The sequence below is a fragment of the Sebastes umbrosus genome, chromosome 20, assembly GCF_015220745.1.
Source record: "Sebastes umbrosus isolate fSebUmb1 chromosome 20, fSebUmb1.pri, whole genome shotgun sequence".
Lineage (NCBI taxonomy): Eukaryota > Metazoa > Chordata > Actinopteri > Perciformes > Sebastidae > Sebastes > Sebastes umbrosus.
This window is the reverse complement of record NC_051288.1, coordinates 23582885-23603250: the sequence shown is the minus strand read 5'-3', so window position 1 is coordinate 23603250 and position 20366 is coordinate 23582885. Positions and strand designations below refer to the sequence as shown.

The window sequence follows — 20366 nt, the reverse complement described above, 5'->3', positions numbered from 1 at the left end:
TCAGTAACCTCCACGGAGTCTGCCTTCAGTTTTTCGCTCATAAATCCAGAGTCAAAGGTCATCATAATCTCTTTCTACCTCTGACAGGGACACATGTCAACTGCTTGTACATGAGGGGAGTGGAAAATAGAAGGAATGTCAAAGTTAACGCGATGATGACGTGTCAACGCAAATTCATTTTATTGCCTGCCAAGTCGTTGGTGGAGGAAAAACTGTCTTGGCCATTTTCAAAGGGGTCCCTTGACCTCTGACCTCAATATATGTGAATGAAAACGGGTTCTATGGGTACCCACGAGTCTCCCCTTTACAGACATGCCCACTTTACGATAATCACATGCAGTTTGGGGCAAGTCATAGTCAAGTCAGCACACTGACACACTGACAGCTGTTTTTGTCCGTTATGATTTGAGCATATTTTTTATGCTAAATGCAGTACCTGTGAGGGTTTCTGGACAATATCTGTCATTGTTTTGTGTTGTTAATTGATTTCCAATAATAAATATATACATATATTTGCATAAAGCAGCATATTTGTCCACTCCCATGCTGATAAGAGTATTAAATACTTGACAAATCTCCCTTTAAGGTACATTTTGAACAGATAAAAAATGTGTGATTCAATATTTTTAATCAATTTACAGCCCTAGAAAATAGACCATTTTATTTAAAGAATGAGAGCTAATTTAATTAAGACAAATAAAAACACAGCAAAGTGAAAACCAAAGTGTGGTTGACCTCCTGGGAGTGTGATGTGCAGAAACCGGAGGAGGCAGGTCGAGCCTTGCTTGGTGGCAGGGAGAAGTTCACACACACCTGAGTGTAGTTTAAGGTGCTAATGACCACAGCTGGGCAGATTGTTGGTTGCATTAGTGGTGTTGCTGACTGCAGCTGCTTTTTTTTCTCCCTCCCAGGAGATCTGAGCTCAGCCTGGACCCAGAACCACCTCTGCTAATCCCACCAGGTAACCTCAATAACCTCTCTCTAATGAACCTTTATCTCCAGATCACTGTTCAGCAGAATCAGAGCCGTCTCACTAGGAGAAGAAAACATGTTAGATGTGTGTTTTACAGAGGAGAAATGTAATTTATATATCTGACATTCACTTAAATGTTTGTTTAGATCCTTAGACTTGACACAACTCTTGCCTTGAATTATTCATTCATCAGGCTTTTTAAAGATTAAACCTTCCTCTTGCAAATGAAAAGTTAAGATGCACAAGCGGGAAAAAATGCACCAGTGCACAAATATACCATACTATTGCCATGTCACTTTAATCACTTTAATCAAATGGGAGCTGCAATTACATCTCAACTTTCTCAGTTCAGTGTGAAGCACCAACACAGACACAATCTGCTGACATGTTTTTAACCTGAACAAATATATTTGAAGTTTCGTTCTTTATTTTAAGGTTGTCAATCGATTTAAAGTATTTAATTGTGATTATTCGCTAATTAATCGCACATTTTATCTGTTCTAAATGTACTTTAAAGGCAGATTTGTCACGTATTTAACACTCTTATCAACATGGGAGTGGACAAATATGCTGCTTAATGCAAATGTATGTATGTATATATTTATAATTGAAATAAATAAACAACACAAAACAATGACAAATATTGTCCAGAAACCCTCACAGGTACTGCATTTTAGCATAACAAATATGCTCAAATTTTTAGTTTACATGAAAATTAACACTTTTATTAATAGTCAAAGTCAAGATTTCTTTTTTTTTAATTAAGAAAAACACTAACATTGAGTTTATTTTTATATTAAATATTGTTTTACACTTAGTATGTGTGCTGATCTTTGATATTCAACTTCTTATGAGTTCATAGATGCCAAATACTTGATTGTGCTCGTTGTAGTTCCTGAGATAGACATTTCTCATCCTACTATATCTAGTATTTGTGCAAATGTTTTCTTCCTAAAATATTACAAAACAGTAGTCCCATGTGCTTTTCAGTCACGGGCACAAATGTGTTAATGCAACTTAGGACAAATACATGAAAAGTGAAGACTGACTTGTTTTATTCATTAAGGTTATGATGTTCGGTTTGATGAAGAGGTGTTGGAGGCTGCAGTTTGTGGTGCTGTTGAATAGTATTAATTAGTCTTCAACAAATGCTCCACAGGTTGATGGTTAATTTAACTTTCAGCTTTATTTTAAAAGAGAGAATAGTCTGGTTTGACGTTTTGTTGTTGAAATGTGAGGACTTTGAACACGGAATAAACAGGAGATAAGAGTGTTGACCTTTCATCAGCTGCAGCATCTTGGCCTTCCTCTGACATCGACTCAGATAAAGAGTTAAAGAGTTTATCTATCTGGACTGAAATTTAAAGTTTATTGTTTGGCAGAGCTGACGGGTTTTAAAATAACCAGCATAATAAATTGCAAAATGCACACTTTAAATGTCACAACGTTCAACTCGGAGCAGTTTAGACGTATGTGCTTGTGTTTCTTTATCAGTGGAGGTGAGGTTCAAAGGTTCCTTCTGCTTTTATAAGTTCTCATCAGTCGGTGTATCTCCCTTCAGAGCAGAGGAAGAGGATCATCACCTCACACACCTGCCTACCTGTTAACTGGGAGCAGCGTAGAACACCTGAGAGGATCGACAGCAGGTAGGAGAGCTGTGGTGATAATGAATTTGTTAAATCAGTGTACGGTGGCCAAAAAATGTATATAATATGAAATAATTTTAATTGTTGCTGTGATGAGTTTTGCCACCAGGTGCATATTCTTTATTTTGACTCTCATTAGCTTCCACAAAGTGGTCTCTAGTCTTCCTGGGGTCCACACAGAACAACAATAATACTATTTTTACAGTAAAATAACTTTATATAGCACTTTTCAAAACAGCAGTTCCAATGTTAATAATAAGAATGCATAATAGGACACAGCATGAAAACATATAAAATAATAATAATTAAAAATGTAAGTAGTTACTCAACAATAAAAGCAATAACAAACAGAAACGCCAGGCTATAGAGAGCTGCAGGAATGAGTCCTAAAACCCTGAAATGACTTAGCATTGTAGTCAATGGGTTTTTAGTTAGATGCCTGAAATAAGGTCTGTGCTTAACACAAGCTGAAGAGATTTTATTTTGTTCTTCGACATAAAATACGTCAATAAATACCCCACTGGTGAATTTTGAAGCCTTTTATGTGTCTTAAAAAAGGTGGTTGCTAACAAATGAGACTACTAAACGTCATCACGCCGACTCGTCCTCCGTTACAGCCTCGTTGTTCATACTCGTGCTCATGCGACCGTGGAGAGAACCTAACGTTAGCTTTTGACTTCTGCTGATTGCATTCACTCTTCAAAAGTCATGTTCATTTGTGAAGGTTATTTTGCTGAACAAAACGTGTAGGTATCATAAATGTTTGTTTACCACAGAGCTTATTTTCTGCAATAATCCAAAACCCAATGGAACAATCCCGTTGGCTTTTTGTCGAGGGAAACAGGGTGATGCTAACTTCCTGGTTCAAAAATACGCCATCCCTGGAGCTCTATAGAAGTGGGACAGAGCTGACCTGACAGTGAGGAGGAGCTAAAAAAGTAAAGAATATAATCCCCCTTTGTTTTGAGTCTGGACCGTCAGAAGATCTGAGTACTCTTGGTGCAGAGTATTGGGTTATAAGTTTAGAAATAGAAGATGTGATCAGGAGGATCTTCATCTGAACTATAAAGCATACAGGAAGCCAATGTAATAAGGAAAATAAACAATTTAAAATCATAGTATTAATAAAACAAGAAGAGACAAAACAAGCCAAATGTAAGGATCAGAAAATACGTGAAATGGCTCCACAATGGAAACAAAATACACAAAATAAATAATCAAATATTCCAAAAACAGCAATGATCTTATATTTTTTTTTGTCATATTGATGTTTCACACTGGAAATAAGCAACAATGTTTTACTTTTTTCTTATTATGATAACTTTAAATGGTGTTACACAATAAAATGTGCTTGTTCCCTATCCAAGTCTAGTATGTTCTCATAAATTAATTAACCCTGACCTCAGTGTAGTTCACAAGTGTGACTCACGACCCAATCTGTCTCAAAGGTCAAGAAAAAAATGTATGCTCATTAAGAAGATAAGAAAGCTGCATTTGTTGCAACTTCAGACATAATCTCATGCAGTTTAACAGTACGTAAATACTCTAATGCTGTGCTAAGATCACTGTATGTATAGACTGTATAATGTTGTTATTGTGAGCGTTGATGGGTTTGACTCTATCTGGAGTGATTATCAATAACTATTGCACAAATCCTGTTGACTTTGACCTCAAGTTGAGACGATATCAAGAGCAGCGTGAAGGAGCTTCAAGTGTGACACTGAACTTTATGTGACTTAAAGGACTAAATGTTTTAATAGATCATTTCCTCTTCGTCCCAGCAGCCTTTGCACCATGGAGTTCCTGTTCCAGGTGCTGTTCTCTCCTCTTCCTCTCCCGGCCATCATCTCCCTGTTTGCTCTGGCAGCCGCCACCTTCTTGTACCTCAACACCCGGCCCAGTCCGCTCCGCAGCCCCGTTGACCTCAACAAACAAACGCTGGGCATCAAGGTAAAAAAAACACCAAAACTGTCCCTTTTTTGAGGTTTATCATCAGTAAGAGTGTTGAATTACAGTTTGATTCTGCTTGATGTGTGTCAGGATGGAGCGAGGAAGACTGCGTTGCTTGAGAAAAACAACAACCTGATGTCGTATTACTACGATGACGCCACGACCATGTACGAGGTGTTTCAGAGGGGGCTGAAAGTGTCAGGTGATTTCTTTACTTCCTCTTATCGACGGCTCAACCAGCCGCCTGTTAGTGTTTCTCTGGTGTGCTAGCAATTTATGAAACTTTTCATTCATCACATGCAAACCATTCCAATAAAAAATAAACAAATGTGTAGCATACGAGAATAAAGGCTTCACCCTCCATTTAGTTGAATTTGTGTTGCCAGTAAGTGTCGTCGGGATGATGATGATGTCTGTGACAAACTAGAAAATTGTGATTTTAATGGTGCATTGTACGGGTGGCAAGAATAAGAAACTTAAGTGTTTAACTACTTGAGTCTTACACAGAATAGTTAAGATGCTTTCTTCTTTATAAACAGTAGAAATTGGTTTACAGGTCTTTTAAAATAAGAGTAGTTTGACACTTTGAGAAATGCCTTTTATTTGCTTTCTTGCAGAGAGTTAGATGAGAAGATCAACACCACTCATGTCTGTATGCTAAATATAAAGCTACAGGACACACTTAGCTTAACTTAGCATAAAGCCTGGAAACAGGTAGAAACGGCGAGCCTGGCTCGGTCCAAACACACCTACCAACACCTCTAAAGCTCACCACTTAACCAAGTTGTACTTGCTTGTTTATGAGGAGTTATTTTTCTGTTGTACTGTGAGGAAAATCTCTGAAGAAAGAAATGGTCCAGCAAATATGCTCTCCAGTAAAAACTGCATACTTTTGATTGTGCCAACTTGCCAAAATGTAAAGAAACATCCACAGCATAAGCCCAAAATTGAGGTGAACTGAAGGAAATGATTTGAATCAGCAAAGTGATTCATAATTCACAGCATCTCAGTTTCTGTACGTATTAAATGAGATATAACGTGATAAATGGTGAGCTTTTTTTCCCTCAAACTCTTGGAACAGTCAGGTTAACTGTTTCCCCTGGTTTCTAGTCTTTATGGTATGCTTAACTAACCGTCTCCTGGCTGTAGCTTCATATTCAATGCACAGACATGAATTTAACCCTCGGCAAGAACAGGCAGATTTCCCAAAATATCAAACTATTCCTTTTTAAATTAAGGGCATCATGGTCAGCTGAAGTATTTAAATATAATGCTGTGGAGCTTCACTATTTAATAGTACTGCACATGTAGTTTAACGTTGTCCTTTGCAGGTAACGGACCGTGTCTGGGCTACAGAAAACTAGGACGGTCGTACCAGTGGCTGAAGTACAAACAGGTAAAACAGCAACATAAAAACATGATATAAAGATGAACTGTGAACTCCAGCTGACCTTTACTCCTCTTCCTGTATATGCAGGTGTCTGATAGAGCGGAGCACCTGGGGTCAGGACTTCTTCATAAGGGATTGAAGCCAAACTCGGACACTTTTATTGGCATCTTTGCTCAGAACAGACCCGAGGTGAGTGTGGACGTTGCTGACGGGATAACGGGATGTTTTTTGGTTTTGAAGAACGTACTGTAAAAGCTGTCTCTCTGTGTCGCAGTGGATTATCAGTGAACTGGCCTGCTACACCTACTCCATGGTAGCGGTCCCCCTGTACGACACCCTGGGTCCTGAAGCTCTCGTGTTCATTATCGACCGAGGTAATTGGAGCTTCTCTCGCACGCTTTATGCTGCTAATTACAGAGTCCGGTGACTCATCGGTCCCCGCAGGGATCCAGTGGGCTCTAATCTCTTCTCACTTATTTACCACACCAGATCCTTCAATCTGTGCTTCAGTTTGCTTTTGATTATGTGATCACTTCTGGAAAATTCATCACAAGACAAAGAGCATGATTATTACAGTAGGTGTGCTTATAAATCGTGTTTTTTACTCTGTGAATCTTAATAAAACTACAACATTAGTGTCAGAAAATTCAACGTAATCTAGTGCATTTGCTTGCCTCATAAAAGCTAGGGGTGGGAACAAAATTGATTCACCTATGTATTGCTTTTTTAAGTTACCACTTTTATTGTTGTAGTCTGAGTAACGTGACGTCGTATCCGTCAACCAAAACAAACCGCAGAAAGCAGAAAACGTTGGAGGGTCCTCGTGGATACGACCTGCACCCTCACATGTTAAATCCAGCGTGGTAAACACTACACATCCAGTAAAGGATGGAAACACTTTGGGTTTCACACATTGACAGAAAAAGCAGAGCTAGACATCACGACTAAAGCTGCATGCTAACTCTGTCACGGACAGGAAACGTTATCACATTGTGATAACGTGGCGGTCGAGCCGGGCGTCGCTCTCATCTCCGTGGTCAAACGGGCCGATGCTACAACTGTAGAGCACCCATATACTGACATTTATGTTAAATGCGCTCAAACGGCCCCGATGGAGATGACCATGGATGTATAAAGAGAATGGAGCAGTTAGAGGAAGTATACACGTGTGACTATGTCCGTTTTTCAAAATAAGGTGTTAACAAAGGGAACTGTATATACAAAATACATATATGGAAATAAGATTGATTGGATTATATTCACCAGAAGTATAGGTTATACATCTTCAAGTTTTCTTCTTCTTTCAGCGGAGATCTCCACAGTGATTTGTGACAATCAAAGCAAAGCAGAAACGCTGCTGCAGACCCGGGAGAAAGGCCAGACTCCAGTCCTCAAAACCATCGTCGTCATGGACGCTTTTGACTCTGAGATGGTCGAGCGGGGAACCAAGTGTGGGGTGGACGTCGTGTTGATGCAGGATGTGGAGGTAATGCATGGTTACATTACTCGTGTTTATACCGGTACGTGACAAGTACTACTACTACTAGAAGAAGCACTAACATTATTGAAAACATGTTTTTGTTGTTCTCCAGGCTCTGGGGAAAAATAATCTTCAGAAGCCAATTGTAAGTTTAATTCTGATACATTCATGTGATGTATTTTTATGAGATTTCACAAGCTGCTCTGATGTGCTGACTTCATGTCTCCAACAGCCACCGAAGCCAGAGGACCTCAGTATTGTTTGCTTCACCAGCGGCACTACAGGTGATCATTTGCTTTTTCATCTCTATGGTTTGATTCTATAAATCATATAGAAGAGGAAGATCACTAAGAACAATAATATGCCTCCATGATGTTTGAATCTTAACGTCTGACGGCACAATGTTAACTCATCTCCGGGTTTTAGGAATCGTTCTTGCAGCACTCTATTGGCAAATGTTAGCATGTTAACACAAATGGGGGTCATACCTTTGTCCCCAGGATCCTCATTGTAAGATATTGGTATGGTTAAAATTGTAAAAGAACGAGATGGACGTTTTGAATACATGTTTGAATGGTAAAAATCCATTCAGCCGCTGTGGAGATATCAATGGCTAAAGTCAAGAAAACTGTCTGTTCGTACATTTGAGGGCATAGGTTTCAAGGAGTATAACATCATTAGGCTATAAACTGTAGGTGATTTCAACGTATTGACGCAGGGAGACATACATTGAACATTTGACCTAAGGAAAAAAACATTGCTGAGAACATAAAACCCTTTGAAAGGTCTCCTTAATGAGTCATAGTAAGAGGATTGAGCTGCGGAACATAGATATGCTGCCCTCAAATGCACACTGCTTTTGCTTTTGTATACCCCCTAATCATTTTTTTACTTTCTGTACTTATATCTGTCCTTTGTTCTGCTGCCACAACCAAATATCACCTCGGAGGATCAATAAAGGCTTATCTTAAACATTGTACCTGCTAAACACCAGCATGTTGGCTCAAAGCAAGTACGGCCTCACAGAGCTGCTAGTAGTGATAGTAGCCTTTACTTGATCTCCAAAATAATATGAATGTAGATTTGATCATTTATGTTGTTTAAGTTATTATAAATGATTTCTTCTGTGTTCTTAAAAGTTAAATATTTCACTTCTCTTTCTCAGGAAACCCAAAAGGAGCGATGTTGACCCATGAGAACGTGGTCTCTGATGCTGCAGGTGTCATCAAAAGCTTTGATGTATGTTTAATAACCATTACATGTCATTTTATATGACAGTTTTTCAATATGTATGTGTTATAGATCAACAGTATTGCTAACGGGGCCTCTGTGTGCGTTCCACAGGTAGCGGTTATCCCATGTTCCAATGATGTCAGCATTTCATTCCTGCCTTTAGCTCACATGTTCGAGAGAGTCGTTCAGGTGAGACTGTGATCATAAGAGTATGTTTACAGTCCTTGTATTTATAAATGAGACTTCAGAAGATGACTTGATGACTCTTTATGTGTGTGTGTGTGTGTGTGTGTCTTGTAGACGGTGATGTACAGTGCTGGAGCGAAGGTGGGATTCTTCCAGGGAGACATCAGACTGCTGCCAGACGACATGAAAGCGCTGCAGCCGACCATCTTCCCTGTCGTGCCTCGACTTCTCAACCGCGTCTATGACAAAGTCAGTGGTTTACACACAGTGGTGGAATGTAACTAAGTACTGTATTTAAGAACAAATAGAGGTATTTGAGTGTTTTCTTTTCATGCCAGTTCATTTATTTTACAGCTTTAGTTTCTTTACAAATTAAGATTTTTGCACACAAAACATACAGCTCATAGAAGAGCTCATAAAATATAATAATAAATTGTTATAAATTAAACTACCCATCAGTTTATACAGTGTGTGTGTGTGTATATACAAGTACAGCTAAAGCAGAACATTAATTGGCATTCAATGAAACTTTGATTGGAATTTGTCTTGGTGTGTGCTCAGGGTAGACAGAAAACAATACAACACCTCATAGACGTATGGTAAATAAAACATCAGCATTAATGTAAGAGTATTATTTAAAACGCTGTAATGAAACATCCCGTCTGCAGGTTCAGAGTGAAGCCAAGTCTCCTTTCAAGAAGTGGCTGCTGAACTTTGCCGTTGAGAGGAAGTTTGCTGAAGTGAAGGAGGGCATCATCAGGAACAACAGCATGTGGGACAAACTCATCTTCCACAAAGTGCAGGTACAGAATACAAACAGCAGATTATATTATTACATAAAAACCAGCAAGTCACTGAATGAATGTAAAAGGTGTTTAATAATCCTGACTGTAGGAGTCTCTGGGGGGACGAGTTCGGGTCATGGTGACGGGAGCAGCTCCCATCTCTCCCTCCGTGCTCAACTTCCTCAGAGCCTCTCTGGGCTGCCAGGTAACAAACATTCATCCACGTTAATGTGTTCACATGGAAATGTGTTATTAGAAGGTCATGTTTACTGAACCTTCAATCACATCTGTTGGGCTGATTTTATATATTATATAATATTATGTTAATACGTTGTAGTGTTTTCGTACATGTATACACTATATTATATTTATATTATAGTTCTATATTAATATTAGCTCGTGTATAGTTTCTATTCTTATTCTAGTTTTATGTCTTATTTATTTATGTATTCTACTTTTCTCTGTTAATCTGTTTTTATTTCTGTCCTGATTTTTTTTTTTTTTTTATTTATTTATATCTGATCTTAACATTTCAGGAAATATTTTCAAAGTTGTCAAATTGAATTAGAATGACCTCCTAAAAAAGGAAGAAGCTAAATTCAGTTCTCTAAATGTAATATTTTCTGGGATCTAATTTGACGTCATGTCGTCATGGTAACGCTGCTCTTACTCTGATGTGATTGGTTCTGGTAGATCTTTGAGGCGTACGGTCAGACGGAGTGCACCGCCGGCTGCACCTTCACCACGCCAGGAGATGCCACCTCAGGTGTGAAGTTCAACCTCACCTGTCCCACATTTACTACTTTACTATAGCTGCACTATAAACAGTGGTGGAGAGTACTGTTAACCAAGCTGTACTTAAATAAGTACCTCAAATTGTCTGCTGCTTTATACTTCTACTCCACTACATTTATCTTACAGCTGTCTTTACATATTAAGATTTTACATATCCAATAGTGTATAAAATTTGAGCTTGCATGATTATTTGATAACTGATTGAAGTCATTTTTCATGCAACATTTCATGGTTTCAGCCTCTCAAACGTGACGATTTACTGTTTTTTATTATCTTAAATTAGAGTAAACTGAATACTTTTAGGTTTGGACTGTTGATCGGACAAAACAAGACATCTGAAAATGTCGCTTTGAGCTCTGGGTTTATTGTGATGGACATTTATCACTATTTTTTAATATATATATTTTACATAAAACACAATAAATAGAATTGATTGATAATAGAAGAAAATAACCAGCACCTGTAATGGAGTATTGTTACAGAGTGGTACTTAAGTAAAGGATCTGAATACTTCCTCCTCCTCCACTGTCTATAAATCACTTTAGCTTCATTACTTTAAAAATGTGTTGTCTTAGTATTTAAAGTTGAGATTAATTTCACTTTTGAAATGATCTTTTATCATCAGGTCACGTCGGGGCGCCGCTGCCTTGTAATGTTGTGAAGTTGGTGGATGTTGAAGAGATGAACTACTTCGCTTCAAACGGCGAAGGAGAGGTAAGATGATGGAGACTGAACAGGTGAGGTGGAGGGATAAGAACATTAAACAACTACCCTGCCTTGATTAAAGCGCCAGGATCAGATCCAGGTGGACGGGTCACATCTCCAATAACTCATATAAATATCAGCAAAACATGGTTCTTCACTATCGATGTTATGTTGATCCGTTTGAGGTAACCAGAGCAGGAATTGTGGGAGATTTTTATGGTTTATTGCAGCGATTTGCTGTTTTAAATTAACGTAAATTGATTTTGTCTCTATTATTTACTTATTCTTTTTACTTTTATTTGGTGATAATCAAGCTCTAACTTTGTATAACTATGGTTCCCATAATTTGGTATAATATAAGTATAATGTTGCCATGTATTCAGTGAGTTACGCTGTAGGCTACAACTTTTTTTTAGCCCATATTTGTAAACATTTTAGCAAAATGGCAGCATTAAATGTACGCCAAATTAACTATTGGTAGTTTCTGTTTGCAATGTAGTCGTTAATGCACAGATAACTATCACTGGATTACTTTAATACTAAAGAAAACTTAAAAACGTGATGATTCTCAGGCAAGTTCTGAAGGTATAAGCAGCGTCTTATTTCTATAATTTCTGATTATTTTAACATTATTTCATATTGCTGCATTCTGTAAAGAGCAAAGACTTGAAGATACTTTTCCACTTATAAAAGCTTTAGGAATATGCAGTGTTTAGAAGGTTTTAAATCAAATGTATTTAATGGTTGTATCGTTGTGTCTTGGTGATGTCCTCCAGGTCTGTATCAAGGGTAGAAATGTGTTCAAGGGGTACTTGAAAGACCCGGAGAAGACTGCAGAGGCCTTGGATGACGACGGTTGGCTCCACACCGGAGACATCGGAAAATGGCTCCCGGTAAGAACCAGAACGCAGATAACGTGAAGATGCCAGAGTAATTTCACTGTCTCCACTACATGTAAATGAGTTCAGTTCAACGTTTACCGGCACCGACTGAACGAGTACAACCACAAGCTCTCATGAACCAGATGTTTGTGGATGGAGCCCTCGAGTCTTATTGGCAGATTTTAGATTAACTTTGCAGAAAGAGATTAAAGGTGAATATAAACAAAGTGATGTCTCCTATCTGACTGTTTTGTGAACAGAGTGGAGTTCTGAAGATTGTCGACAGGAAGAAGAACATCTTTAAACTGGCTCAGGGCGAGTACATCGCCCCGGAGAAGATTGAGAATGTGTACATACGCAGTGAACCTGTGGCCCAAGTGTTTGTGCATGGAGACAGTCTACAGGTAAAACAGTGAAGCATCTTCACAGTCAGTACATATGCAGTCGGTACATCCTCTCTCACTCCCTCTGGCCCTCTGACCTTATTTCTTCTTCTGTCTGTAGTCCTGCCTGATCGCCATCGTGGTCCCTGACCCCGAAGTCCTGCCGGGTCTTGCAAAAAATCTTGGGCGCCAAGACTCCGTTGAAGAACTCTGCAAAAACACAGTAAAGTTTCCGTCTGGTTGCCTCTCACACCTAATCCTAACTCTGTGCAGGACGGCCTTTATCCTCATGTTGCAGGGAACAAACAGATAATCTGGAGTCACTATAATACAGTTCAACGTGCAGCGGTGGAAGAAGTTCTGAGATCTTTTACTTAACTAAAAGTAGCAGTACTACCATGCAGACATGATAGAAAAACTGCTGCATTAAACATGTTACTTAAACTTATACATGTTACTGTATATTTGATGCTAATACTGTACTTTTATTTAAGTACAAAAAGTAAAAGTACTACTACTAATTATGCAGAATGGCCATTTCAGAATTATAAATATGATTGGATTATAATTATTGATGCATTAATGTGTTCATCACTTTAATGTTGCAGCTGACAAAAGTGGAGCTAATTTTAACTACTTTATATACTACACGATCAATAAAGTTTTATCTTAACCTATAATAATAAATCATATTTTATTTGTTGATTATATTTTGTATTAATAATCAAAATCTGCAAAGTAACTGCAGTCAAATAAATGTAGAGGAGTGAAAAGTACAATATTTGCCTCTGAGATGTAGTGGAGTATAAGTATAGTAGCATAAAATAGAAATACTCAAGTGATGTACTTTGCCTCAAAATTGTACTTAAGTAGAGTAAATGTATTTAGTTACTTTCCACCACTGTCAAGCTTACTTTTCTACTCAAACTTCAGCAAATAATATCTCCTGTAAACATGATTGTTAACACTAGTCTTGTATGCTTGCTGTAAAACGCATCAATCAAATTGAATATTAGAATCAAAGCAGTGCTTTTATATACATTTCTTTTTTTTGGAATACTTCTAACCAAGAATACTTTTTTTTTTTTTTACAGGAAATAAAGAAAGCTATTCTTTCAGACTTGACCAAACTGGGCAAAGAAGCAGGACTCAAGTCCTTTGAGCAGGTATGTACAGTATGCAAGGTCTGCTGTTGTCATGGAAACATGCGGTTATTAATCCAAATTTAAGAGATTCATCAAATAAGACAAATTCATATTTAGTGTAGAGTTCTGCATGTATCTGCTCCCCTAGAACTGATTCTGACAAATAGTCATCATTTCTTCACATCTAAAAAAGGAAACTTTGGGAGGTTATCAACATCTTCTGTTCTGGTGCTTCACATTTCAGTGAACCTGGCTCCGTTCACCCTCTAGTGGTTTAAAATGAGCAGTTTTTTGTTCAAAGAAATGTCCTGATGTGACATCAAGACCATGCAGATGTCAGACACTCGACTCACTAACCAGAAATCCCCCAAATCTGTCCTCTTTACACCTGCTGTCTTAATACCCCAGTAGACTGAGTTTAAACTGGTGCAACAACTTCTAAACAAAGTCAGGTTTCTCATGCAGTTTCTTGAACAGGATATTGTATCCAAACTAGGGCTGATTAAAATATTTAACCGCATGATTTTCCACAGTTAATTGTGATTAATCACATTTTTATCTGTTCAAAATGTACCTTAAAGGGAGATTTGTCAAGTAGTTAATACTCTTATCAACATGGGAAGTGGGCAAATATGCTGCTTTATGTAAATGTATGTGTATATTTATTATTAGAAATCAATTAACAACACAAAACAATGACAGATATTGTGCAGAAACCCTCACAGGTACTGCATTTAGCATAAAATAATATGCTCAAATCATAACATGGCGAACTGCAGCCCAACAGGTAACAACAGCTGTCAGTGTGTCAGTGTGCTGACTTGACTATGACTTGCTTCAAACTGCATGTGATTATCATAAAGTGGGCATGTCTGTAAAGGGGAGACTCGTGGGTACCCATAGAACCCATTTACATTCACATATCTGGAGGTCAGAGGTCAAGGGACCCTTTTGAAAATGGCCATGACAGTTTTTCCTCGCCAAAATTTAGTGTAAGTTTGGAGCGTTATGTAACCTCCTTGTTGACAAGCTAGTATGACATGTTAACTTTGACAGCCCTAATCCAAATTGAACCCTCTGCCTCCTCCTCCTCTTCCTCCCTGATGCAGGTGAAAGACGTGTACCTCCACCCGGAGCAGTTCACCATCGAGAACGGCCTGTTAACTCCGACTCTGAAGGCCAAGAGGGCCGAGCTGCAAACTCTCTTCCAGCCGCAGATCGACAAACTGTACGCTAACCTCCAATAAATGGAATGAAACTAAACCATCTTTGTTTTTGTCTTTGATTAAAACAAGTCACCTCTTGTGCAGCAGCTTTTCTAAACCTCCACAACAACACCACACTAGAGTTATGCTGTGTTTTGGCTTCATCAGAGGCCTCCGAGTCACCTGAGACAATGAGATCCTGTTAAACTCATCTTGGTGCAGAACAAATGTAGCCGTGCAGCCTGGGGGGGTTAGCTGGACCGACTCGCTGGCTGCAACCTGAGTGAATCATCCTCTCACAGTCCCACTCGTTGGCTGGAAGCTCTCTGACCGCGGTTGGATGCATCAGTTCTGCTTCTTCAATTCACTTTGTGCATGTGTTAATGTACTTCAAATGCTCCTCTTAGGGCTAAGCCAAGGGTCAGCAACCTGCGGCTCCGGAGCCAAATGTGTCTCTTTAGCTCCTCTCCAGCGGCTCCCTGTGGATTTATAAAAATGGAGATGAATAATTGTTTTTTTATTAAATACCTCAATCAATATTGAGACGATATTGTAGAGTTGACTACCGGTGCTTTCACAACATATTTACACAATGTCCACACTACAATGAAACTGTGATCATTTTCCATTCATGTTATATACCAGTGCATATACAGTATCTCTGCTCCTGACAGACCTGGTCAAACAGGCCTTTACTTAGAGCTGAACATCTGTGGAAGCATTATATTTGGTCTGAATCGAGTCCATAAAGTTTAACTAAAGCAATAACATGTCTGCTTTTTGTTTGTCCACACTGCCCTCAAGTGTTACAACACAAACATTACAGGTGCTGATGCTGACTGGGCATCTTTATTGTTTATCTTATACACCAACTCCTGCACTAGCAATTTCCATAATGAGTACTTTATTAGGTACGCTGATTATACTGCATTAGTGAGGGAAGAGGAGCACGGGCCAGATCTTGACTACTTCACAAATTGGTGTGAGAAGTCAAACCTTTTCCTAAATACCTCTAAAACAAAGGAAATGTCCATTGATTTTTAGAAAGCTACAATCCTCTAACCCAGGGGTCGGCAACCTTTACTATCAAAAGAGCCCTTTTAGGCAAGAAAACAAATTAAACATCTGTAAGGAGCCGCAAAACATTTGAGCATTGTGAAGAAGGTAACACAGTTTATAGTCTAAGTATAACTAAGTCATAACTTTACGAGAATAAAGTCGTAATATTACGAGAAAAAAAAGTCGTAATATTACGAGAATAAAGTCGTAATATTACGAGAATAGAGTCATAACGTTACGTGAAAAAAAGTTGTAATATTACGAGAATAAAGTCATAACTTTACGAGAAAAAAAGTTGTAATGTTACAAGAATAAAGTTGTAATATTACGAGAATAAAGTCATAACGTTATGTGAAAAAAAGTCGTAATATTACGGGAATAAAGTCATAACTTTACGAGAAAAATAGTCGTAACATTACAAGAATGAAGTCATAACTTTACGAGAAAAAAGTTGTAATATTATGGGAAAAAAGTCGTTATGTTATGATAAAAAAAGTCGTAATGTTACGAGAATAAAGTTGTAATATTACGAGAATAAAGTCATAACGTTATGTGACAAAAGTCGTAATATTACGGGAATAAAGTCATAACGTTACGTGACAAAAGTCGTAATATTACGGGAATAAAGTCATAACGTTACGTGACAAAAGTCGTAATATTACGGGAATAAAGTCATAACGTTACGTGACAAAAGTCGTAATATTACGGGAATAAAGTCATAACTTTACGAGAAAAATAGTCGTAACATTACAAGAATGAAGTTGTAATGTTACTAGAAAAAAAAGTCGTAATATTACAAGAATAAAGTCATAACTTTACGAGAAAAAAGTTGTAATATTACGGGAAAAAAGTCGTAATGTTACGATAAAAAAAGTCGTAATGTTACAAGAATAAAGTCAGAACTTTACAAGAAGAAAAGGAAATAACACGTAAAATTTATACTTTATAATATTATGACTTTATTCTCGAACGAAAAATAAATCTGAGATTTCAAGAATAAAGTCATAATATTATAAAATATTCATTTTATGTGTTATTTCCGTTTTTCCTTGTAAAGTTATGACTTTATTCTAATAATATTACAACTTTTTTTCTCGTAAAGTTATGACTTTATTCTCGAAATCTCAGATTTTCTTCCCTACTAATACTCGTAGTACATTGTCTGCATTAGACATATATACTATATACTTAGACTATAAACTGTGTTACCTTCATCATAATGATCAAATGTTTTGTGGCTCCAGACAGATTTTTATTTTTTCTTATTTGCCTAAAATGTCTCTTTTGACAGTAAAAGTTGCTGAGCCCTGCTTTAGGCTGTTCACTGGAAGCTCCATGCTGCCACCTTGTGTTGAGTTTCTCAGCCTGATCTCAGAGTCTCTCTCCGGACTGCAGCTGGAGTCTGATCCGCGTCACCTGGAGCTTTACACCGGGACACACCGACTCTCTCACCTGGAACACCTGAGTCTCCTTCAGACAGTCAGAGAGAGAGAAGCTGAACCTCAGATGTCACCTCCTCTTTATGAGTTTAATGTGATTCTACAGTCGCTTTGAGGATCTGGTTGTTTCCTCCTCAACTCAACTGAGAGAGTTACCTGTGAACCTTCAACATGGCTTCTTCCGCTACAGGTGACCTCGAGGAGCAGGTAAGAGGTTTAATACTCTTCTATCTGCTGCTGTTAATAACAGTTTAACATGTTAAAGTCTGGATCAATCTGCTGGTTTGGGTTGTTGTCGGTTGTTGAGGTTGTGTAATGAGAGAAGAGTGTTTGTTTCCTTCAAGTTTCCTGGCTTCAGGTTGTGTTTCCCTCTGCAGGGGAATAGTCATAAATCCTGCAAAGTATTTCATTACAGCTGCATCTACAGTAGCTTATTTCCTTTGGCATGTAGAGATTGACATCCTCTGTCTGTAATAGGAGGCTGGCTGTGTTTTGAGTGAGTGATATTAACGTTTCACCATATTAATTCAAGTCAATGGTAGTTTATTACTGTCACTTGCTGGTAAAACTTCATGAAATGAAGCTGGATATACTGTCTGATGTTGAGACCCAGAAAAACTGGGTTTACCTATAAAAATCTAGAGGCTGTGTTTCCTGAAATAATGACATTAAAGGACCATATCAGGGTGTTTTTATTAGCCTAGATTCATCCCCAAAACTACATACCATGTGTTCATAACTCATATTTTCATCTTTTTTGAAGTCTAATTTTTTTATTTATTTTTTTATTGAGTGAAGCAAGAGAAAACAGGTGGAATTTGACAAGACAAACAGAAACAAACAAAAAAGAAAAATAAATAAATAAAATACATCGGGTGACATGACAGGGCAACAGTTTAAATTTGTCATGGCAGTCATTGATTTCCATTCTTCTCTTTTTGGTAATTATTATTTTATTGATTTTTTTTTACATGAACATTGTCACAATTTGGTCAACAAATCAAATGACTCCTGTATGCAAAATAATACTAATAGTAATAATAATAATAATAAAAATAATAATAATAATAATAATAAAAATAATAATAATAATAGTAATAATGATATAAAAAATTCATATATATATGTATATCATGTGTTCATAACTCACACGTTCACTATTTTTGAACAACTTTACATTTTTAATGATTATATCCCCATGGCAGTCATTGATTTCCGTTCAATAATGTATGGTATTAAAATGAAATCGCAGACTGTTGAACGTTGCATCAGTTATTTATTTTTTTTACGTTGTTGTTTCCTTGCATTTAAAGCTGAGATGATTAGTTTATTAATTGATTTGTCAGTGTGGGCAACAGTTTTGATAATCAATTAATCCTTGAAGTAATTTTTTTAGCAAAAATGCCCCAAAATGACTGGTTCCACCATCTAAAATGTGGTTTTCTTAGTCTTCTATTATAGTAAATTGTCTTTTTGGGGATTTTGACTGATGGTCGGACAAAACAAGCAATATGAAAATGTCAATTTGAATCATAAAGTGCATTTTTTTTTACTATTTTTTATACATTTTATGGACATTGACTTACATTTTCATAATATATTATTATAAATTATTTAATTTAATTAATTCAGAAATCAAGATTGTAAAAAAACTGCTAATGAAAATCACCATCAGTTGCAGTCTGACTTGCATCGGACTGGATTTGAAACATCTGCATTGAATTATCCAAGTCTACAACTTAATTTTCATATTGTGCAGAAATGAATAGAAAACAATGGCTGCCTGAAACTGTAAAATACGTCCACATTTCCAACACACAGTGAGCGTAGTTTGCAAAAACGTTTGTTTGGATTTAAAGTTGGTTTGTGGGCTGAAACATGCAAAACCACTAGTGTAGGTCTTTTCTTCATTGCACTTTATATCAGTAGCACATATGAGGGGGCCGATGTCTGCAGCTATTGAACATAAATCCGTCTACCACCCTCAGACCTCCTCAGCCTTGACCCAGTGAATGAATGAGTTTTATAGTGGGAAGAACAAACGAGCAGGCCTCGTTATCAGTATATACAAATAATCAATGATACGCCACACAACCAGTCTGCAAATATCAAACATACGATCAGCCAGACTGAAGGAAAGACACCTGTGTGCTCAGGTGTCTTTCCTTCAGTCTGGCTGATCTTGATGTGTCTGTCTTTACTTTTCCTCTCATGTCAGCGTTCCTCGTGAAACGGCCAGATCAGCAGAAGCACTCGTAGTTTTGGCTAATCATCACTCTTAAAGCACAACACCGTCCAGTTAGAGTCATGCATCAGTCGGCTTCGTCTTTTCTGGGTGTTTTATATATCTTGTGTTTTGTAATCGGCATTGGTTAATGAGAAAGGGAGCACTGCGATATCAATGATTTTATTGGATGAATGAATGAACTTTGTACCATCTTCTGCACATTTATAGAGTGAATATTAAGAAAGGAAAAGATATGAACTTGGAGTACTTGGAGCTGAACAACTGATGTTCTACGTCCTGGTTTTGCACTGCTTCTTTTCTACACTATATACCATAAACCATATACTGATGTTTATGCATAACTTTGGCAGTTAGCATATAATAACTTTATGCCTGGTGTTGTTTAGTTATACGAGGAAATAATATGTGCACTGACAGACATAAATCAAGGAGCAACCTCAGAAGATTGTTGCCAATTTTCCAAGAGTTTGTTTTGTCGTCTCTCCAGTGTCGGTGTAGTAAATGCTCAAAACAAAGAGTTGATTTGTAAGTTTAATGTGGTGGGTGATGACTTTATGAGGGGAATCTTCTTGGGGCACAGTGGAAGTGGTGAAATGCTTGGCACAGTTCAAACAATGACTTCTTGCTAGCAAGGGTAACGTTAGGATATTTCAACCTATTTTCCCATGTTTTTGTGTCTAGTTTCTGACAGCATTATGGAAAGGACCCTACAGAGAAATAAAACCTCTTTCTTACCTTTCGCTTGATCCGGTCTGTTTCTTATCGCGTGTCTCGCTCAGAGAAACCTCGTTCTGAAATCTTGCGTCACATCCACATTGTCGAAATCATCTAAATATTGATCCATGACATTGAAAATCTTTCAC

The 20366-nt window shown here is 37.6% G+C and overlaps 1 protein-coding gene across 4 annotated transcripts; it reads left to right on the top strand.

Moving 5' to 3' along the window:
• The first annotated feature begins 812 nt into the window (after positions 1 to 812).
• On the top strand, positions 813 to 14815 carry acsl5 (acyl-CoA synthetase long chain family member 5). 4 transcript variants are annotated; one of them, XM_037756115.1, is made up of 22 exons: positions 813 to 961; positions 2535 to 2619; positions 4404 to 4569; positions 4660 to 4771; positions 5901 to 5965; positions 6047 to 6148; positions 6234 to 6333; positions 7267 to 7445; positions 7552 to 7584; positions 7672 to 7723; positions 8605 to 8678; positions 8784 to 8861; positions 8973 to 9107; positions 9527 to 9661; positions 9753 to 9848; positions 10337 to 10409; positions 11064 to 11152; positions 11920 to 12036; positions 12285 to 12428; positions 12529 to 12630; positions 13502 to 13573; positions 14662 to 14815. In XM_037756115.1, exons 3-22 carry the CDS (start codon positions 4414 to 4416, stop codon positions 14797 to 14799), a joined length of 2052 nt encoding a protein of 683 aa, XP_037612043.1. In that variant the 5' UTR covers positions 813 to 961; positions 2535 to 2619; positions 4404 to 4413; the 3' UTR covers positions 14800 to 14815. The 4 variants fall into 4 exon arrangements, with proteins under 4 accessions (XP_037612043.1, XP_037612042.1, XP_037612045.1 ...); XM_037756114.1 differs by having other exon boundaries at positions 4401 to 4569; XM_037756117.1 differs by having other exon boundaries at positions 947 to 961; positions 2506 to 2619.
• Positions 14816 to 20366: the final 5551 nt, after the last annotated feature.